The sequence below is a fragment of the Xenia sp. Carnegie-2017 genome, unplaced genomic scaffold (assembly GCF_021976095.1).
Source record: "Xenia sp. Carnegie-2017 unplaced genomic scaffold, XeniaSp_v1 HiC_scaffold_4, whole genome shotgun sequence".
In the NCBI taxonomy this organism is placed as follows: Eukaryota; Metazoa; Cnidaria; class Anthozoa; order Malacalcyonacea; family Xeniidae; genus Xenia; species Xenia sp. Carnegie-2017.
Window position 1 is genome coordinate 845,369 of NW_025813504.1, and position 19,046 is coordinate 864,414.

At 35.1% G+C, this 19,046-nt stretch overlaps 2 protein-coding genes across 2 annotated transcripts; one reads left to right on the forward strand and one right to left on the reverse strand.

Annotated features, from left to right (window-relative positions):
- The first annotated feature begins 512 nt into the window (after positions 1–512).
- LOC124455814 (nephrocystin-3-like) lies at positions 513–18,378 on the forward strand. The gene is made up of 6 exons (XM_047006433.1): positions 513–571; positions 10,060–10,297; positions 10,751–11,230; positions 12,176–12,719; positions 15,153–15,224; positions 17,259–18,378. The coding sequence occupies exons 2-6, from the start codon at positions 10,082–10,084 to the stop codon at positions 17,537–17,539; spliced, it is 1,593 nt and encodes a 530-aa protein (XP_046862389.1). The 5' UTR covers positions 513–571; positions 10,060–10,081; the 3' UTR covers positions 17,540–18,378.
- LOC124455813 lies at positions 2,910–8,710 on the reverse strand. The gene is made up of 5 exons (XM_047006432.1): positions 6,036–8,710; positions 5,009–5,950; positions 4,869–4,937; positions 3,409–4,814; positions 2,910–3,298 (listed from the first exon to the last, which is right to left on the reverse strand). The coding sequence occupies exons 1-5, from the start codon at positions 8,708–8,710 to the stop codon at positions 2,910–2,912; spliced, it is 5,481 nt and encodes a 1,826-aa protein (XP_046862388.1).
- Positions 18,379–19,046: the final 668 nt, after the last annotated feature.

Here is a 19,046-nt window from a genome sequence, read left to right on the forward strand (position 1 = left end):
TATTGAATTACCTGGATGAGGAAAATGGCTTGTGTGCAGCTGGTCGAAATATAATGGAGGACGTGAAGACTCTCGTTTTCATTGTGTTAGTAGAACATATTAGCGAATCTTAATAATATGAAAAGTCGCTGGAGGAGGTTGCGTTCTGACCTTTTAGCAAAGTTTTAGGAAAATTGTATCAGCCGGCATTTCAATATTATGCTAAAAATATATCAGCATTTACACTCTTTCTGTGCAATTTATTTATAAATAACATTTAATTATAAGTACTAGATAAATGATCAAAGTATTAAAGCGTGCATATGCACTACGATAAAAACATCGCAAAGTTATAATTCAAATATACATCTAATGTTTTGCTCAATCAATGTTCACTATATTATTTTAAAAATGTTATGATTAACAACAATAAAAATCATATGGTGTAATACCCTTGTTTTACATAACAATATACACCTACGAAGGTTCAAATTCCTTTGCATAAAAACATTTATTATACACGGAAATGAAGGATGCGTATGATGTTTTTATGAGATGAGTTTAAGAAATTTGAAGTCGCTATCAGTTCAAGGTAGGTTAACAAAAATAAATAAAGTTGTAATTACTATACGTCATAGATGATCAGTTATTTTATCTGTACTATTAATGATTTCGTACTTTGAATATATTCAAGGCTTGCTTTAATTCTCAAGCGTTAAAATTTTTACAAAACCAATCGTACTCAATAAGCATTTAAAAACTATTTGTCGTGCGTTCCTTTAAAGCAGTGAGTTATGATTAAAGGGAAACATGATTGGACGATTTTAAGTTTTGAATGCAGACAGGAGTCGGACGATTCGACGATTTAAAATCAATAAAATTATTCTTAACATGAATTTATAGATATAACAAAATAAGGCCAAATTAAGCGTTGTATTTATTTGTCTTCTGATATAAATTTGAATCCACCACTGAATGACTAGTATATAGCGTAGACACACTATAGATTAATTTTGACTGAATTTTATGTATTTCAAAAATATAATATTTTGTTTGAGCTTTTACTGAGCCTTTTCAATGTCTTATTTGCATACGACGACATGTGAATTATATATAATTTAGATAAACTACTTCATGGTAGGTGAGCGCGTACGATTTAAAACTCAACGTAGACAATTCCGTTCTTACGAAGGAACTTAATTGTTTTGTATTTTCCGTTGTTCCTTTTCTTTTGGACCGAAATGTAATGTATTTCCCGAGATATTCACGAAGTTGATTGTCGGAATTGGAATTTTATTTATTTCGGCAATAAAAATTCTTGAAGAAGTCTATACCCGTATACTAAAAGCTCACTCACATTCATATATATTGAGAGCGACATAAAAATCACACTCTATCTAATCATCAGCAAAGTCATTTCTCCATCTATGGCAAGATTTTCTCCTAGATATTTCAAATCAAGCAATCAGTTGAGAGAAATTGAGCTTTGAATATGCATGAAGTGCTTTCGAAGCCCCACTCATTGACTGTGCAATGTTTGGCATATTTTCCGTGCGCATGCGTTGAATTCACCGTTTTTCTGGCTAGTAACTTGACGACTGTGTACTATATTGTAATAAAAAAAGATTTTGAATATTTGTCATCTCATATTGGTAAGATGGCGAAAGGTTGTAAGAAAACAGGAAAGATATATAAGATATATATATAGCGAGAGCTCATAATTTCATTGCTAACAAGTACGTAAATGCTTGTTCTTTGGTAAATTCGAACGTTTCAACGTAGGGTATAGGTTTGTAAATATTGTTATGTTAACGAAAGTCGAAAATAGAATCTCTTACGTTTTCGTTTCTTCTAAATTATATAAATTAAAATAATTGACGTGTAATTATGAGGTATTATTTACTACAAAGACTAACGAGTGCCGGAGTGCAAAACGTACTTGTAGAAACGTCGTAATATTACATGTTGCAACATGCATGTCAACTTTCTAAACTTACGATAAAGTAACCATTCACTGAATCCAATAATGATTCATGAGGCGTTTTTGTGAAGAGACCGTTCATTTTAAGAAAAATACAAGTTTACGCCAATAAGAGTGTATTCATTTTAACGTACCGAGAAAATAACAGAAGTAATGACTCTTATTCCAGATTGACTTTATGAATTTATTAGCAATATTTGAAATGTAACAGATGTTCGCCACACATTAATTAAGCACCGGTTAACATTTAAATGCGTAATAACAGAGTTGCGTTGGGATCTTTTGTTATCACAGGAACGTTTACAGACGCACTTCCCTCAATATCAAGGAGAATGATATTTGGTTCTAAATATCCATCATCAATATAATTATTGGAGACGTTTAAACTAAATAGTCCTCATGAATTTAAAGTGTGCTTTGTTTCCACATTTGATTTTCGTTGCCTGAAGAAATTGCATCAGCTTGAATCGTTACTTTTCCAAGGCTGAATCATTTTTTAATTCTAGTGAACGGAATATGTTCATAGCAATATGTGTTTACCAAGTTTAAAAGTCCTCTTGTATATCTTTTATACTTTCATGCATCTCAAATGCAAATGGAATGTAAAGAAACAGTAAAATACTACAAATATATAAAACATAAAATGTAAATTAGTAAACATTTTTCTGTCTATAAAGAGTCCTACATTTTTGCAAAATCATTATTACCGATTCGTTGATATTTTAATGATCATTCGGAATATAAATCTTTGTACGAAATAGAAACAAGATTGTTCGCCATCGATATGTATATTTCACTGACATTTTGATTGACATGTTTTTCTTCTATTATGCATTTATAATTACTACTCTGATCTTTCTTACACTCCCCAGGGTTGACATAATAAAATGTTGTCAACAAACAAAACAAAAAAAAACAAAACTATTTTTAGCTAAGAATGTACAGTTATTTAGAACTTGTTTGTATTCTGCAATCTTCGCAATTGTCCTGTTATTCCCGCGCTGCGTTGTGGTCGATCAGTTGGACGAAGGACTTGTTCCTTTTCGCCTTTCTTATCGTTTTCTACTCTTTCGTTAATGTCTTCTTCCTGATGAACCTCAATTGGAATAAGTTGCCTGATAGAACGCCGCAACAAGTGTGAATGACTAGAGTCTCCACGAAGGACTCTGACTTGTGCAGCTCGTGTAATTCCATCGCCACCTTGTAACAATTGTTCAACCTTCGCCACCTTCCAAAAGATACGTTTTGTTTGATCGTTGCGAATAATGACGATATCTCCAACTGCTATTTCGGGATTTTGATTACCTCTTGATTTTGAAGTGTATTGCTCTCGTAAGGCTAAAAGATACTCGTTTCTCCATTGAAGAGTAAAACGTTGCAGTAAATTTTGTGATGTTTCGCCTTTCTCGTCAAAGATTGATAAGTGCTCTGAATTTCAAAGTGCTCACTGTTTGGCATGGTCGTTATTCGTCTTCCATACACCAAGTGCGACGGGCTTAGCGGAAGAGATACAGCTTCTTCATCGTCGTACACGTAGGTTAGGGGTCGTGCATTTATTACGCCCTCGATTTCAACCACAATAGTATGCAACTCGTCGTAGGTTAGATTGGTTCTACCAACTACCTTTCGCAACGGACGTTTCACGCTTCGAATCAAACGTTCCCAGAAGCCTCCCCACCAAGGGGCCTTTTCGACGATAAATTGCCATGTAATCTGATGGTTTGCAAGATAGCGCAACACTTCCTCAGAACGACATAACTTGCGAATTTCTAAGCATGCAGCTAGGAAAGTCTTAGCATTATCGGATATAAGAAGAGCTGGCAGTGCTCGTCGACTAGCGTATCTGCGGAACGCGCGGAGAAAGGCTGGAACGCTTAAGGAAGGAGTGAGCTCCAGATGAATGGCTCTAGTAGACGCACACGTAAACAATAGAATATACACCTTTGTTGGATTATCCGACAAATTATTCCTTTCACAACTCTCTCGTACGAACAACGGTCCTGCAAAGTCCAAACTTACGTTTGTGAAAGGGGGATCATCCGACACTCTGCTAACAGGAAGATCTAGAGGAGGCGTTCCCTCATAAGGAAGACCTTCGGCTTTACGACAAACGACACATTTCCTGACTATTTTCTTTACTGCTTCTCGACCACGGATTATCCAAAAATGCTCTCTAATGGTTGTTAGTGTATCACGAATCCCGCTGTGCTTCACATTGTGGTGAACCTCGCATATTAATAACTCCACAAATCTTGATTCCTTTGGAAGCAATACAGGATTTTTGCTCTCCAGATTCAGCAATGAATTCTTCAGTCTCCCACGGCACCGCAGCACGTGATCACCGTCGAGAAATAGCCCAAATTGTTTAACGTAAATGGGTATTGAAGAATTCATATTCTTTGACAGAAGGAATAGTATTTCCTTTTCAAAGGATAGTTGTTGAATAGACCTTATCCACAGCAGCTGCGCCTTCCTTATTTCGTCTGAGCTTAGTTCTTCTGAGGTTGTGAGTTTGTTTGTTGTTCGCTCGCACCGTGGCATCTTCTTTAATATGTTGATGAATCTCATTACATAAGCAGTTGTTCGAAGAAGTTTCTTCATGGAGCTATAACGAGTAATGTCGATTGCTTTGTTAAGATCTGGCATGGCTCGTTGTTCGATTTCATTCGAAACTAGTGATCTTACGACATTCGGATGCTCTTTCACAATTTCCCTCAGAACTTCGTCACTTTGTGAGAGGTTGCCAACTGGACGTTTTGGCCACTCTTCTTCGCCCTTGCCAAGAATTTGGGTCCATTGAACCATAAGGAAGAATTCGAAAGTAGTTGCCCAGAAATACCTCGTGAGGGTAAATCTGCAGGATTAAGTGATCCAGGACAAAAGTTCCAAGATTCCGTCAACGAAATACTTCGAATCTTGTTCACTCGATGCTGCACGAATGGTTTCCATGCTCGATCGTTTCGTATCCAGTGGAGTGCTGTCATCGAATCAACCCAATAAAAAACTTCCAGACTCCACTTGAGTGCCTTTAACAAAGACTCTACTAACTTCGCTAGTACAGTCGCTGCCACCAGCTCTAAACGGGGAATCGTTTGCTTTTTCACTGGTGCGACCTTTGTCTTTGAAGCGATTAATTTCACGTCGATGGTACCATTCTCATAGACTGTTCTTACATAGACAACAGCACCAATTGCACTTTCAGATGCATCACTGAATCCATGAACTTGTGTAGTAAGGTATTTCGGTTGGAGTAGATAATAGCACCTCGGTACACGAACATCATTTAGAAACTTTAACTCTGACAATAAAACGTTCCACTGTTCACGTAGATTGCCATGCAGTTCACAGTCCCATCCCAATCTATCCAAGCACATGATTTGAAACAGAATCTTAAGCCTTATCGTAAAAAGAGACAAGAATCCAAGGGGATCGAAGATTTTAGATGACCATTTCAACAACGATCGCTTTGTGACAGGTAAAGAATTGGCGTACTCGATTATTTCAGTCAAATTGAATAGAAATGTGTCCTCCACCGTATCCCACACCATTCCTAGTACTTTGACTTGAGTGGGTTCCGTGAGCAGTGACTCTTTTGCAATTGTCGACTTTGTAAAGGACTGATCATCTTGAGTAACGCTTGATTTGTCACTAATCAAGCTCAAATTCTTTTTACCTTCTAACGCTTCGATAGACTTCACTACGTTACTGGAATTCGAGTTCCATTTTCGCAAGTTGAATCCACCCTTGGCCATCAACTGCTTTGTTCCCTTGTATATTTGCAAAGCGGTTTCATCGGTTTCAGCACCGGACACAAAATCATCGACATACAGAGAATTTTTCAAGTGTTCAACAGTTTCTGGCTCCTGCTTCTCGTGTGTCTTCAAATGATGGTTGATAGTAGCTCCTAGAATTGCTGGCGAAGGTCGTAGACCAAAAACCAATCGACAAAACCTTAGCTTTAATACTTCTGAATGAGGATCCCTAGCGTCCCTTAGCCACAAAAAAACGAAGCATGTCTCTATCTTCCTTGTCAATTCCAATCATTAAGAATGCCTTCTCAATGTCAGCAACTAGCCCAATCTTGTTTTGTCGAAATTTGACGAGCAAATCAAAGATTTGTGGAATGAGGTTCGGCCCGGTCAGTAAGCAATCGTTTAGTGAAAATTTGCGCAAGTTCGTCGTAGCAGATCCATCATATACAACGCGTAGCTTCGTAGTAACCTTATCCTTTCGTATGACACAATGATGGGGAAGATAGTGAATTTTACCACAATCCTTATCAGATGCCGGAACCCTTTCGACTATTCCTGCTGCCAATTGTTCAGTAATACCATTATTGTATTCTTCAAGATTTTGTGGATCCTTTAGCAGTTTTCGATGCAATGATCTCAATCTATTATGACAGAGTTCGTAATCGTCATCAATTTGCACATGATCATTTTCCACGGCAGACCAACTTCGTAGCGTGTTCCAGTGAATTGAATATTTGCACAAAATCTTGTTCCTCGGGTGAGTTCTCTGAGTCAAAGGAGTCAATGCCAACGCTCTCAGTTTCCCAAAACGCTTCAATGATATTGTTAACTCATCCCTATCGGTTACGACAGTAGAATTATCAAGGCAGTCGGCTGCTAAAATGAGGCTGTTCAGAGTATGTCCGTCTGATTTTTGTGATGACCATCCAGACAAAAGCCATCCCAATTTGCTGCTCATCGCTGTTGGACCATTTTCTCCTCGTACGACATCACCTGTGACTACGTCCCAATAATGATCACCTCCTATCAAGATGTCGATTGAATCACAGCTACCATTTTTATCGGAAGAATCAAAGTCTGCAAGTTCTAAACTATGGAGATGTGGATATTCGTCTATATTTATCCTTGTAGGAAGTGGTGCACATATTGTTGGAAATGCAATTGCTTTAATCTCTACTACCTCACCTCCACTCTTGTTTGCAATGCTCACCTTGAACACTTCGCAGCTTTCTCGTTTACTCTTGCTTTGGCCAAAGGTATTTAATTGAAGTGTCTCCTTACCAATTGAATTTAACCTTAACCGGCCTTGAAGTGACCTTCGAATGTAAGACCTTTGGCTTCCAGTGTCAAAGAGAACTCGTGCTGGAACCGATTTTGATCCGTTTGATACGAGAGCTCTGGCTGTCTGCAAAAGAACACTTCCCTTGACAGTTCGTGTGACAGCTGTTGTGGTTGGAGAGTTTACACCTTCTGATACCTTCTGTGGATAGGTGTTATCAATTGCTTTTTCATTTTGGACACCCTGACTGTTGGTAGCAGGATAGCTGCAAATAGATTGGTGATGCCTCCCGGAACAATGTCGACATTTTCTTGTGACTATACACTTGTTTGCTTGGTGTCCCTTTTTTAGACAAATAAAGCAACGGTTGGAGTCCCTTAGAATTTTAACTCGGGCTTCCCTTCCCTTTACCTCTTCACAAGATGCTGAATAATGTGATCCTTGACAGTAAACGCATTTAACCTTGAAGCTATGGGCACCGTCTTTATCATTTTTCGTCACTACAAATGTTCCAGCTGTCGATGGCTTGTTGGGCTTATCTTTGTTCTGGGGTTTCTCAATTGAACGCGATGACTCGCTCATTTCACGTGCCTCAACTTCAAACTTTATGGTTTTGAGTAACTCTTCAATTTGCCAAACATCACCAGTAGCTTTTCGTGCTACCTGCAATCTTATTTCACTCGGTAGTTTGGACATAATAATTGGTATGAGCAGACTGCCGTACTGGTTTGCAGATACCCCAAGCGAATCAAGTCCTCGCACTTGAACACTTATTTGATCGAAAACATATCTCAATTGCCCAGTACGATTTTCAGAACATGCAGATATTTGTAGGATTTGATCCATATGTGCGGCAATGACCTGTTGGGTTCGATCAAATCTATCTTGCAGAATCGCAATTGCTGCGTCATAATTTGCGGATGTTAAGGTAAGTCCCTTTATCGAACGTGCTGCACTACCCTCAAGCAATGAGAATAGATAATTGAATTTGTTTACCTTAGACATACTCTCGTTGCTGTGAATCGTAGCATTGTATAAGTCCCAAAAGGCGTTCCATTCTGTGATCTTTCCACTGAATTTTGGCAATTGAAGTTTGGGAAGCTTTGGCATCATTATCGCTGGTGTTGTTCTGACAGGGGCATTCAAAATCGTAGAATTCGCATTTATCACTTCATTCGTAATCGTATCAATAGCATTCGTGTTCGTATAGACCGTATTCGTGTTCGTATAGACCGTATTCGTGTTCGTATTAACCGCATTCGTATTCGTGTTCACCGCATTCGTGTTCGTATTAACAGCATCCGCGTACGTATTATTCTCATCGTTGCTTATCGTTGTGTTACTCGTGCTTGCTGTTGCTACCACTAAAGGAATCTGTTCGACTTGTGGTGTAGGACTTTGCCTTCTTTTTATAGTTTCTTGACAAATCTCCGGTTTTCTTGCTCCTTCGATTTTACGTCTAGTGCTTAGAATTCTATCCGAGACGGCGGCTGCTTCTTCAATTTCGTGTTCAATATCCGTTACATCGCATATCCCAATGATTTCGTCGTTTATTTCGTCTAAGATCTTCATCTTACACTCGAGTTGTTCAGCGATGACATTACATCGTTCGATGTCTACTTCAGTGGCATCCAGAAGCTCGAGTGCTTCTTTAAGCGTACAAACGCCACGATAACCGCCTCGTTTGGCGCGAAGTCGTTCAATATTATCCTTCGACATTTCTTGGTTTTCGAATGAAGCTGTTCTAGAATACCGTCGTATACTTACTTACCGGCCCCACGTTGGGCGCCATTTAATGATCATTAGGAATATAAATCTTTGTACGAAATAGAAACAAGATTGTTCGCCATCGATATGTATATTTCACTGACATTTTGATTGACATGTTTTTCTTCTATTATGCATTTATAATTACTACTCTGATCTTTCTTACAGATATAATTATTAACAAATAAAGCCGTAGCTAAAGCTATATGCTTCACAAAACGCGGTGGTTTTCCAAGTAAAAAAACTCGGTCTTTTTTTAAAACTAAAATAAAATTTTGACAAAGCAACAACGACGACAAACATCTTCGTGCAAATCCAGTACACGGTCAAACTTCGAACTCGTACTTGAATTAAGTCGCACTGTATAATAGTACACACTTACTAAAGCTCACTATTGACGCTAGAACATCACATTAAACACTACTTAAAAGTGTATTATTAACACATAGAACATGCTGAGCTAACTGCGTCAAAATAGCAGAGTGGGAATAAACAAAGTTGTACCAGATTATTATTTTCTTTTCCACCAGTACAAGATTAAAAGACCAAATAGGAATGACGGTGGATAACGTTTACCAACGTAGATTTTCCAATATTTTGGTTTCGCGACCTTTTTAATAATCAAAAATATACGTCATGGTTAGAACAAGTTTGTAAATATCGATCGTCCAGGTTGGTATAGTCCTGAGAAGGACTGTTTTTGTTGTTGTTGACTGACGTTTCGACAACCTTTGCGGTAGTAAACTTCAGAGTCAAATGGATATTTGACTCTTGGATACTTGAAAATGGATATTTGACTTCATTTGACTCTGAAGATGACTACCGCTAAGGTTGTCGAAACGTCAGTCAACAACAACAAAAACAGTCCTTCTCAGGACTATACCAACCTGGACGATCGACATTTACAAACATGTAGCGATACTCCCGGGTTCAAACCATTTACTTTATTATGGGCAGAACAAGTTATTCAATTCAATTTGAAATCAAAATGTTTCCTATGGCCATGAAATGTTGGCGTTTGTCTCCATTTAAAAACTGTCCGTGCAAGAATCTAATTTGTCGTATCGTCGCATGTGTTATCGGGTTTCTTTTTTGTGATACCTACAGAAACTATATAACCAGTCTTTTATCAGATCAGAGAGTTAACTGTTATTTGGCTTTATAAATGTTTCAGAATTGTCAAGGCAGGCCATAGACGGTAAACATCAAAAATTAAAATAATAATAAATAAAAACGAAGTAAACCTATATTGCCTATTTGTTAATAATGAAAAGTACATGAACTTTAATAAATTTTTCTAGCGGTGGAAATGTCAGAAAGATAATGAATTTGAAATACAATTATTTGTCATTCAAAAAAGAATCACAACAGCAAAATGATGCTAAGATATCAAGCAAACATGGCATGGAGTATTATAAAATCGGAAAATACAAAAAAGCTAAGAAATGTTTTAAGAAATGCCTCGAAAGTCAGAAGACCTTACTAGGTGATGAACATGTTGATGTAGCTACGACTTTAAACTATCTTGGTAATGTGTATTATGAGACCAACAAATATGCCAAAGCCAAAGAGTTTTACGAAAAAGCGTTGGAAATTCGACAAAAATCACTTGGTCCTGAGCATGTTGATGTAGCTACGACTTTAAACAATCTTGGTAATGTTCATTATGATGCCAACAAATATGCCAAAGCCAAAGAGTGTTATGAAAAAGCGTTGGAAATTCGACAAAAATCACTTGGTCCTGAACATGTTGATGTAGCTACGACTTCAAACTATCTTGGTAATGTGTATTATGAGACCAAGAAATATGCCAAAGCCAAAGAGTGTTATGAAAAAGCGTTGGAAATTCGAGAAAAATCACTTGGTCCAGAACACGTTGATGTAGCTGTGATTTTAAAAAATCTTGGCATTGTTTATTATGATATCAACAAATATGCCAAAGCCAAAGAGTGTTATGAAAAAGCGTTGGAAATTCGACAAAAATCTCTCGGTCCTGAACATGTTGATGTAGCTACGATTTTAAACAATCTTGGTAATGTGTATTATGAGACCAACAATTATGCCAAAGCCAAAGAGTGTAATGAAAAAGCGTTGCAAATTCAACAAAAATCACTTGGTCCTAAACATGTTGATGTGGCTAAGACTTTAAACGATCTTGGTAATATGTATCTTTGTACTAAAGAATATGACAAAGCAAAAGAATTATTTGATAAAGCGCTAGAAATTCAACAGAAATCATTTGGTCTTGAATATGTTGATGTAGCTACGACTTTAAACAATCTTGGCAATGTGTACCATCGTACTAAAGAATATGACTTAGCAGAAGAATTATTTAAAGAAGCGTTGAAAATTCAACAAAAATTACTAGGTTCTGAACATGTTGACGTAGCTAAGACTTTAAATGATCTTGGTAATGTGTATAATGAGACCAACAAATTTACCAAAGGCAAAGAGTGTTACAAAAAACAGTTATAAATTCGAAAAAAGTCACTTTTTCTTGATCATGTTGATGTGGCTACGACTTTAAATAATATTCGTATGGTTCTCAAAAAGCCTGAAGACTATACCAAATCAAAAGAAGTTTATGAAAAAGCCCTGCAAATTCGAAAAAATTTTCTAAGTCCAGAATATGTTCATATGGCTAAGACTTCACACGATCTTGGTAATGTGTATCTTTGTACTAAAGAATATGACAAAGCAAAAGAATCATTTGAAATAGCGCTGGAAATTCGACAAAAATCACTTGGTCTTGAACATGTTGATGTGGCTACGACTTTAAATAATCTTGGCAATGTATACCATCGTACTAAAGAATATGACAAAGCAAAAAAATTATTTAAAAAAGCGTTGGAAATTCAACAAAAATCACTAGGTCCCGACGATATTGATAAAGCAAAGACTTTAAACAATCTTGGTAATGTGTACCATTGTACTAAAGAATATGACAAAGCAAAAGAATTTCACGAAAAGGCGTTGGAAATTCAACAAAAATCATTAGGTCCTGAACATGTTGATGTAGCTACGACTTAAAACAATTTCGGTAATGTGTACCATCGTACTAAAGAATATACCAAAGCCAAAGAGTTTTATGAAAAAGCGTTAGAAATTCGAAAAAAATCACTTGATCCTAAACATATTGATGTAGCTACGACTTTAAACAATCTTGGCAATGTTTACTATCGTACTAAAGATTATGACAAAGCAAGAAAGTTGTTTAACAAAGCGTTGGAAATTCAACAAAAATCACTAGTTCCTGAAAATGTTGATATAGCTGCGACTTTAAACATTCTTGGTAATGTGTATTATGACACCAAAAAATATGCCAAAGCCAAAGAGTGTTATGAAAAAGCGTTGGAAATTCGAAAAAAATCACTTGGTCCTAAACATGTTGATGTAGCTACGACTTTAAACAATCTTGGTAATGTGTATTATGAGACCAAGCAATATGCCAAAGCCAAAGAGTGTTATGAAAAAGCTTTGGAAATTCGAAAAAAATCACTTTGTCCTAAACATGTTGATGTGGCTACGACTTTAAACAATCTTGGTAATGTGTATTATGAGACCAAGCAATATGCCGAAGTCAAAGAGTGCTATGAAAAAGCGTTGGAAATTCGAAAAAAATCACTAGGTCCTGAACATGTTGATGTAGCTACGACTTTAAACAATCTTGGTAATGTGTATTATGAGACCAAGAAATATGCCGAAGCCAAAGAGTGTTATGAAAAAGGGTTGGAAATTAGAAGAAAATCACTTGGTCCTAAACATGTTGATGTAGCCACGACTTTAAACAATCTTGGCAATGTGTACCATCGTACTAAAGAGTATGACAATTTTGGCAATGCGATTCGTCCCACTAAACTATGTGACAATGCAAAAGAATTTAACGAAAAAGTGTTGGAAATTCGACAAAAATCTGTTGCTTCGGATCATGGTGTTTTTACTGAATCTTCAAACAATATTGGTATGTTATTCTTTATTTTTGTATAACTTAGCATATATAAGCGTTTCTAAGTGTAAATTTTGAGGTTTTTGAAATTTTTAGACAAAATTTTTTAAGTCTTGTGTGTTTACAAATCATGAGTTCTTTTCACTGTAAATTTTGGGAGGTAAAAATTACCCTTAAAGTTAGGGTGAAATGAGTGCCACAGAATGCCCCGGTTTTGAAGGGTAACATTTTATTGGGGTAATATTTATTTAAGGGTAAAATTTACGGTGGTAATATTTAGTTAAGAGTAAATTCTATTAAAGAGTGAAATTATCAAGGGGTAAAATTTATGGGGGTAAATTTTAAAGGGGTGATTTCGATGGACATGCAATTCCCCCATAAATTGGGGAAAAAAGAAATTACATAGAATGCTGCATTTTTTTAGGGCACATGTGCAAATACAGGAGGTAATGCTTCAATGGGGTTAAAACAAACTCTAAAACTGTAATAAGAATAAATTAAAATAGATCAAAAAAACAATCTCTTTATTTCAACAGAAAAGCAATGAGCGTAGCTATCTCGAGAATGGAGTGAAGGTTGGCAAATATTAAAATGCGCGTTATTATCAATAAAAAAGATTAGATTCAAGGAAAAGTAACGAGTTTCAACATGCAAACTTAACTACTCAACCATTGACAGAGTATTGGCAAACATAAATACTCTACCATTGGCAGAACATTGATAATTGGGAGGGGGGGAAATTCATATATTCATATGTTATAATTCCTAAAATTAATTATTTCAATGTAAAGTAGAACGGGCACAAATTAATAATAGCACCCCCCAATTTTCAATACTCCACCGCCCTTGAGTATTCCCCTCAATAATTGAGCTAGCTACGCCAACATAAAACATGAGTACACAGTAACAGAAAAAATGGTCTAAATGTCCAGTGTAATGGTTTAAATGTCCACTTAATGCTTAGTTTAAACTAGCAAGAGCTTTAATAAATTTTTGCAAGCTAATTCTATTGATAGCAGTGTGCTGCAACCCAACAAAAACGGAATCAATAAAAAGAAATACATCCTTATGATCTTGTGGATAAGCTATAGAAAATACATAGTATGTTGCATAGAGCGTAAAAAGCACTGTGTGTAAAGGAAATGAAGTTACGTCAACGAGTTGTCGTCCTTCGACGCACAATAGTAGCCTGTCAGGCCTCAGTATGTTTTCACTACTAACCAAAACTCGTGGATATGTGGTGCGGGTTATTTTGTTCGGCAAATCATCATCTTCCTAAAACATGCAAAAAAAGAAAATGCTTCAGTGTTTGAAAGTTGCCTCGATGAATGCACTGTATGGAAAACGTAAATATTACCCTTTATTCAATTACCCATCTGAAGGTAGTAAATATTACCTTAAAAAAGATAACTTTTACCCCCTAAAATTTAAACAGAAAAGTGAATTTTAGGAATATTTATAAAATTAGTTAAAGCTGTATCTTGTGAATTTGGGATTCATTTAAAGTATTAATCTTATTTTAGGCCGTTTAACCATCCTCAGCAATTATCTATTCTAATTATAGTCCATTTGTAGAGCTATCTTAAAATAGATAAAAACGATTTTTTTCTTAAAGTTTGATGCAAATCGAGAACAATGTAATGCACTTCAATATATATTTGGGAGCAAAAATATTTTAAATCTCTTTTAACATATAAATAAAACTAAACTAAAACTATACTAGTAAGAAGCAACGACATATGCAACTAAATTTTGTTTTTGGTAAATTTTTCATTGTTTTCTTTCCATCTTATGCTTTATTATGTGGTTTGCAATTTAGGGCTAGAAACTACTTAGAGCCTTTTCATTCCAATTCTTTCTAAGCTGATATGCCTAATTACAATTTTTTTGACTTTTCACTGGTTCATATATTTTTCTTTTTTGAAGTATCTGCTTTTTACTTACTTAATATAAACGTATGCTTTAAAAAAATCTCAAGTTATCTATTTAAATTTTTTTGCTTTTTATCATAGCTACAAGGCTGGGGAAAGTTAGTTTTAGTACAAATATATTTTGTTTGTTATATATATGACAAGTTAAAAAATTTTCTACTAATTGCTTTTGACTTTTGCTTGTAAAAAGTAGAGAAAGTAAAAAACTTAAGTAAAAATCAGGACATAAATAAAGTTTTACAATTTTTAAGTTTTTTTATTTTTAATATTTTAGAAAAATACTAGATTTACAATACTTGATTTTAAAAAATTTCTTTATTACTTGGAAAGAACGTGTAGCTAAAATTAAATAATTAACTTGAAGAGCTGATCCTTAGTTTTTTCCTTTTTATTTAATCCAGTAAACTTTATAAACCCCACTTAAATCTGTCTTTCCCTAGAAACATATTTATCGTAGAAAGCACCCTTCTATTGTATGCTATGGTTCACTTGCCCTACTTTTATATCTTTTTCAAAGAAATAATGTCTGATGACACTGCTGATGCTAAAGCCCCTTCAAATTTACACGTTCATACGGAGAAAATAGAAGGTATGCTTATTATATTAGAAGGTAAATATACAAAATTTAGAGCTTTATTAGATGAACTCTTTAATAGTCAAAAAGAGGAGAAATTGTGAAACTACTTAGAATCTAGATCAAGTTGTTTCCATTGATTCCTTAAATTTTCTTTAACTTTTGCTTATAAATATTGTTCAATGTTATAAAGCTAAGTGGTTAGAACATTTTAGAATCACAGATAACGCGAAACGTTGCAAATTTTAGTGTTATTTTTAGGTTAACACATGTTATGTTTTGCGATATGAAGATACTTTAAAAAACCAGCATTGATTATAACAAATTTTATATGCAAAACCTCAAACGTAAAAATCATCCAGGTATCTCACTTTTCCCTATTCCTTCCCAAAAAGAGATACAGTTTTATAGGGAAAAATATGGAAGAAAAAACGAAAAATAATTAAATTGTATTCTTTATTGACTATTTTAATATCACAACTATTTTACATCAAATTTGAAATTAATCATTTTGACTACATAAATAACCTATCACACAAAAAAAGTCATCGCTGAAACCAAGTAGTTTCTCGCATATAGTGAGATTCAAATCTTAGAACATGTTTGCGTTAAATTCTTTATGCTGCAATTTTCTTGTTAACGCACAATATCAAACGTATAACAAATTTAAAAAAAATATAAAAACTTAGAACACAAAAAGCATGAGAGCAAAATACTTCTGTGCATAATTTTTATCTTCAGACAATAAACACTGGCATGACAACATTTACGCTTGAAACAATTTAGTTTAATTAACTTTTTCATATCTTCACTAGGTTTCGCTATTTGCCATTTTTTACGTGCGAAATATGTGAAGCTCCTTGCATGCAGTTAATTTAAAAACTGAACAAATTTTCTTAAGGCTAATTTGATTGTACATCTTTCGTGCCATGAGTGAGGAACGAACGAGTAGAATGAAAAGAACGTCTACCTTTTCTTTCCCTACACAGGCTCACACTCTTTCCAATTACGCATCCAACTTAACCGTCTCTGCAACGCTGCTTTCCCTCCCGTTAACATTAGATTTGTTTTCCTCCTTCTACACACGTTTCCTCTTTCTTTCCTTCCAAGTATAAGATTCCCAAGTTCCTGAAATCTGGTGTTGTTTATCTCTTTAAGTGTCGACGCTGCAACGCGTCCTATGTTGGTCAAACCACACGCTATCTTCAAACCAGAATCTCAGAGCACCTGGAAATTTTGCTCCTGACAGTAAAACAGTCATTATGCCCTACCAAATCCAGCATCCTGTCTCACATCAACATATTAGGTCACACAGCTTCCTTTGATGACTTCACTATCATTTCATCCTCACCTTAAACTCCTGACTTAATAATCCATTAAAGTCTCCTGATCTCATTACTAACACCTACACTGAATGTCCAAGGCAGTTCCATCCCACTCAAACTTTTCTAAATAACTCACTACGTTTTTCGTCCATTTCACACTCTATATCAGTATCTTCACTCATACTTTATATAATATTTTTATACAGATATATTATGTTCATCACACCTCACTGTATTTCTACACTCATAAGTACATTTCTAATATGTAAAAAAACGCACACTTGATCATTTTACTTACCTGTCTGATGATGTTTTGTGTAAAGACGATACGTTACAAACAATAAACAATTTCTTAAAAAAAAATGGCTTCATTTCAAATTTTGAGTTGGGCAATCATCAGCATTGCCTGAAAATTTATAGCTACGTACCGTATGCAGTTTAAATGATGCAAAAAATTACGAATCAATTTTACTGTAGCAAAACGCACTTTGATAAAACTTCGAATGTAGATCACATAAATTTGGTGTTAGCATTTTAGCACATTACTGCTGAAACACTATTATATTGTTAACAATAGTTGTACTAAAATCAACATGACACACGTTTGAGGTATTTTAACAAGTCTAATGCTATGTATATCTATATAGTTGATGTAGAATGTCCAAAATTTTCTTCCAAAGTAAAAAGTGCAATTAACTTGCTTCTAAATGTGCTTTTTTTGCAGAAATTAAACAAATTCTGCTAGAGTTTGCCAAAGAAATTTCTGATAAATGGAAGGATTTGGCAAGATTTCTGAATGTCAGCGATGCGAAAATAAAAGAAATTGAACTAGATCATCGTAATGTGGAGTGGCAAGGGTTTGAAATGCTAAAGTTTTGGTGGGATAATCGAGAAAAGAATCAGTTGTGGTACGAAGAACTTGCTGTTGCTTTTAGCAAGATCGAGAAAAAAAATTTGGCTAAAGACCTTGTTAATAAAGGTGCAAATGTTGCTAAATACTGTTAAACTGAAATTAAAAGGTCATTTGTTCATTTTTTATAATCGCCATTTTCATGTAAATCTCAGAAGCCAACATTGGATTGGTTATATTGATTTACATTTTAATAATATACATGAGAAAACTTCTCAGTTCTCATTGGTTAATTAAGAGCAGTGCAATTTATTGTAATTATCAGTGGAAAAAATAAGAAACACGGTGCCGAAAAAAGGAAATACAGTGCAATTTTTTTTAAAAAAAATTTGCTCCTGATTGGTTAATCAAGCAAAGAAGTGATCTAAGAACCAGTCAAAATAAAACATTTCAAAGGCGTGAAAGTTAAATTAAAGTAAGCAAAGCAAATGCAATGTCTGGTGCAAGTTTACGTAAATTTTCCTTGGTGAACGAGCTAACACTTCACCGTTTGCAAGACGTGTTTGGAAAAAATATGAACACTGCCAAAAGTAGTTACCTTGTTCTAGCTGCGTGTGTGAAAGCTATAGTGTTATAAAAAGTAATATCCAATGGAATTGTAATATACGAGCCAGCCAGATTTAAGAAATGTTTTCATGTATATTAAATCCTTAATAACTGAGCTCGAGGTGTTTTGGAGAAATATCGGACCGTAGTCTTTTTGCACCAACCGACCCCGTAGTAAAGTATAGATCGTGAAATCGAGGTTATTAAAATGTTTATTATATACGGCATTATTTGACCTGAAACAAAGCTTGCTTTCTTTCTGGTCCTTGCTGTTTTGTAAGATTTGGCTTTCACTTTTCTAGTTTTTGTTAGTAAAAATATATCATTTCTAATTTTGTATCGTCTGCATAATTAAAATCTTTTCGTGAGTTTTTCCTTTTACTCACATTCATAAATCGTTTTTTTCGTTTTGCTTTTTTTTCAAGAAGTTTGTTTACATTTTACATTTGACTATAAAATTACGCATTTTGGACTGTGGTCCATTCATTGAAATAAATATACCTCGAAGGCTAACTGCCATACCTTAATCATGATTGGTTGAAGCCAGCTTGAGCACAGTAAGATTTACACTCCCCCCTGACAACATGTGCGCGTGCTTATTCGACGGCAATAAGTATTCCACGTACAAGGAGTTATTTGGCTCTTTTTGTGTGTTTTTAGTATTATTTATTTATTTGTACGAGCTGTTAAATATTATAAGGATATAGGAAACAAAACAAAAGAAGAATCGCAAGGAAATGACAATTAACGATCGATGCTATTTCAAGCGATATAATTCAAACTAACAGAAAACCATAGACGTCTTCGGAAACAGTTTACACACTGTACAGTTCACGGTCGATAAGTAATGTTTATTAATAGTTCATAAAATTTCGTTGGTTTGTAAACAATATCAATTTAAGTTAACTGAAATCTGTAACTTCGTTGCCATTTTTAATATAACGGTTTCATTAAAACGTTTGCTGTACTTGAAAAGCCTAAGGGTGAAGTACTTGTCGGCAGTGTACGTAATCAATTTCATCTCGTGGTCTTCATCAGGGTCATGGTCAACTCAGG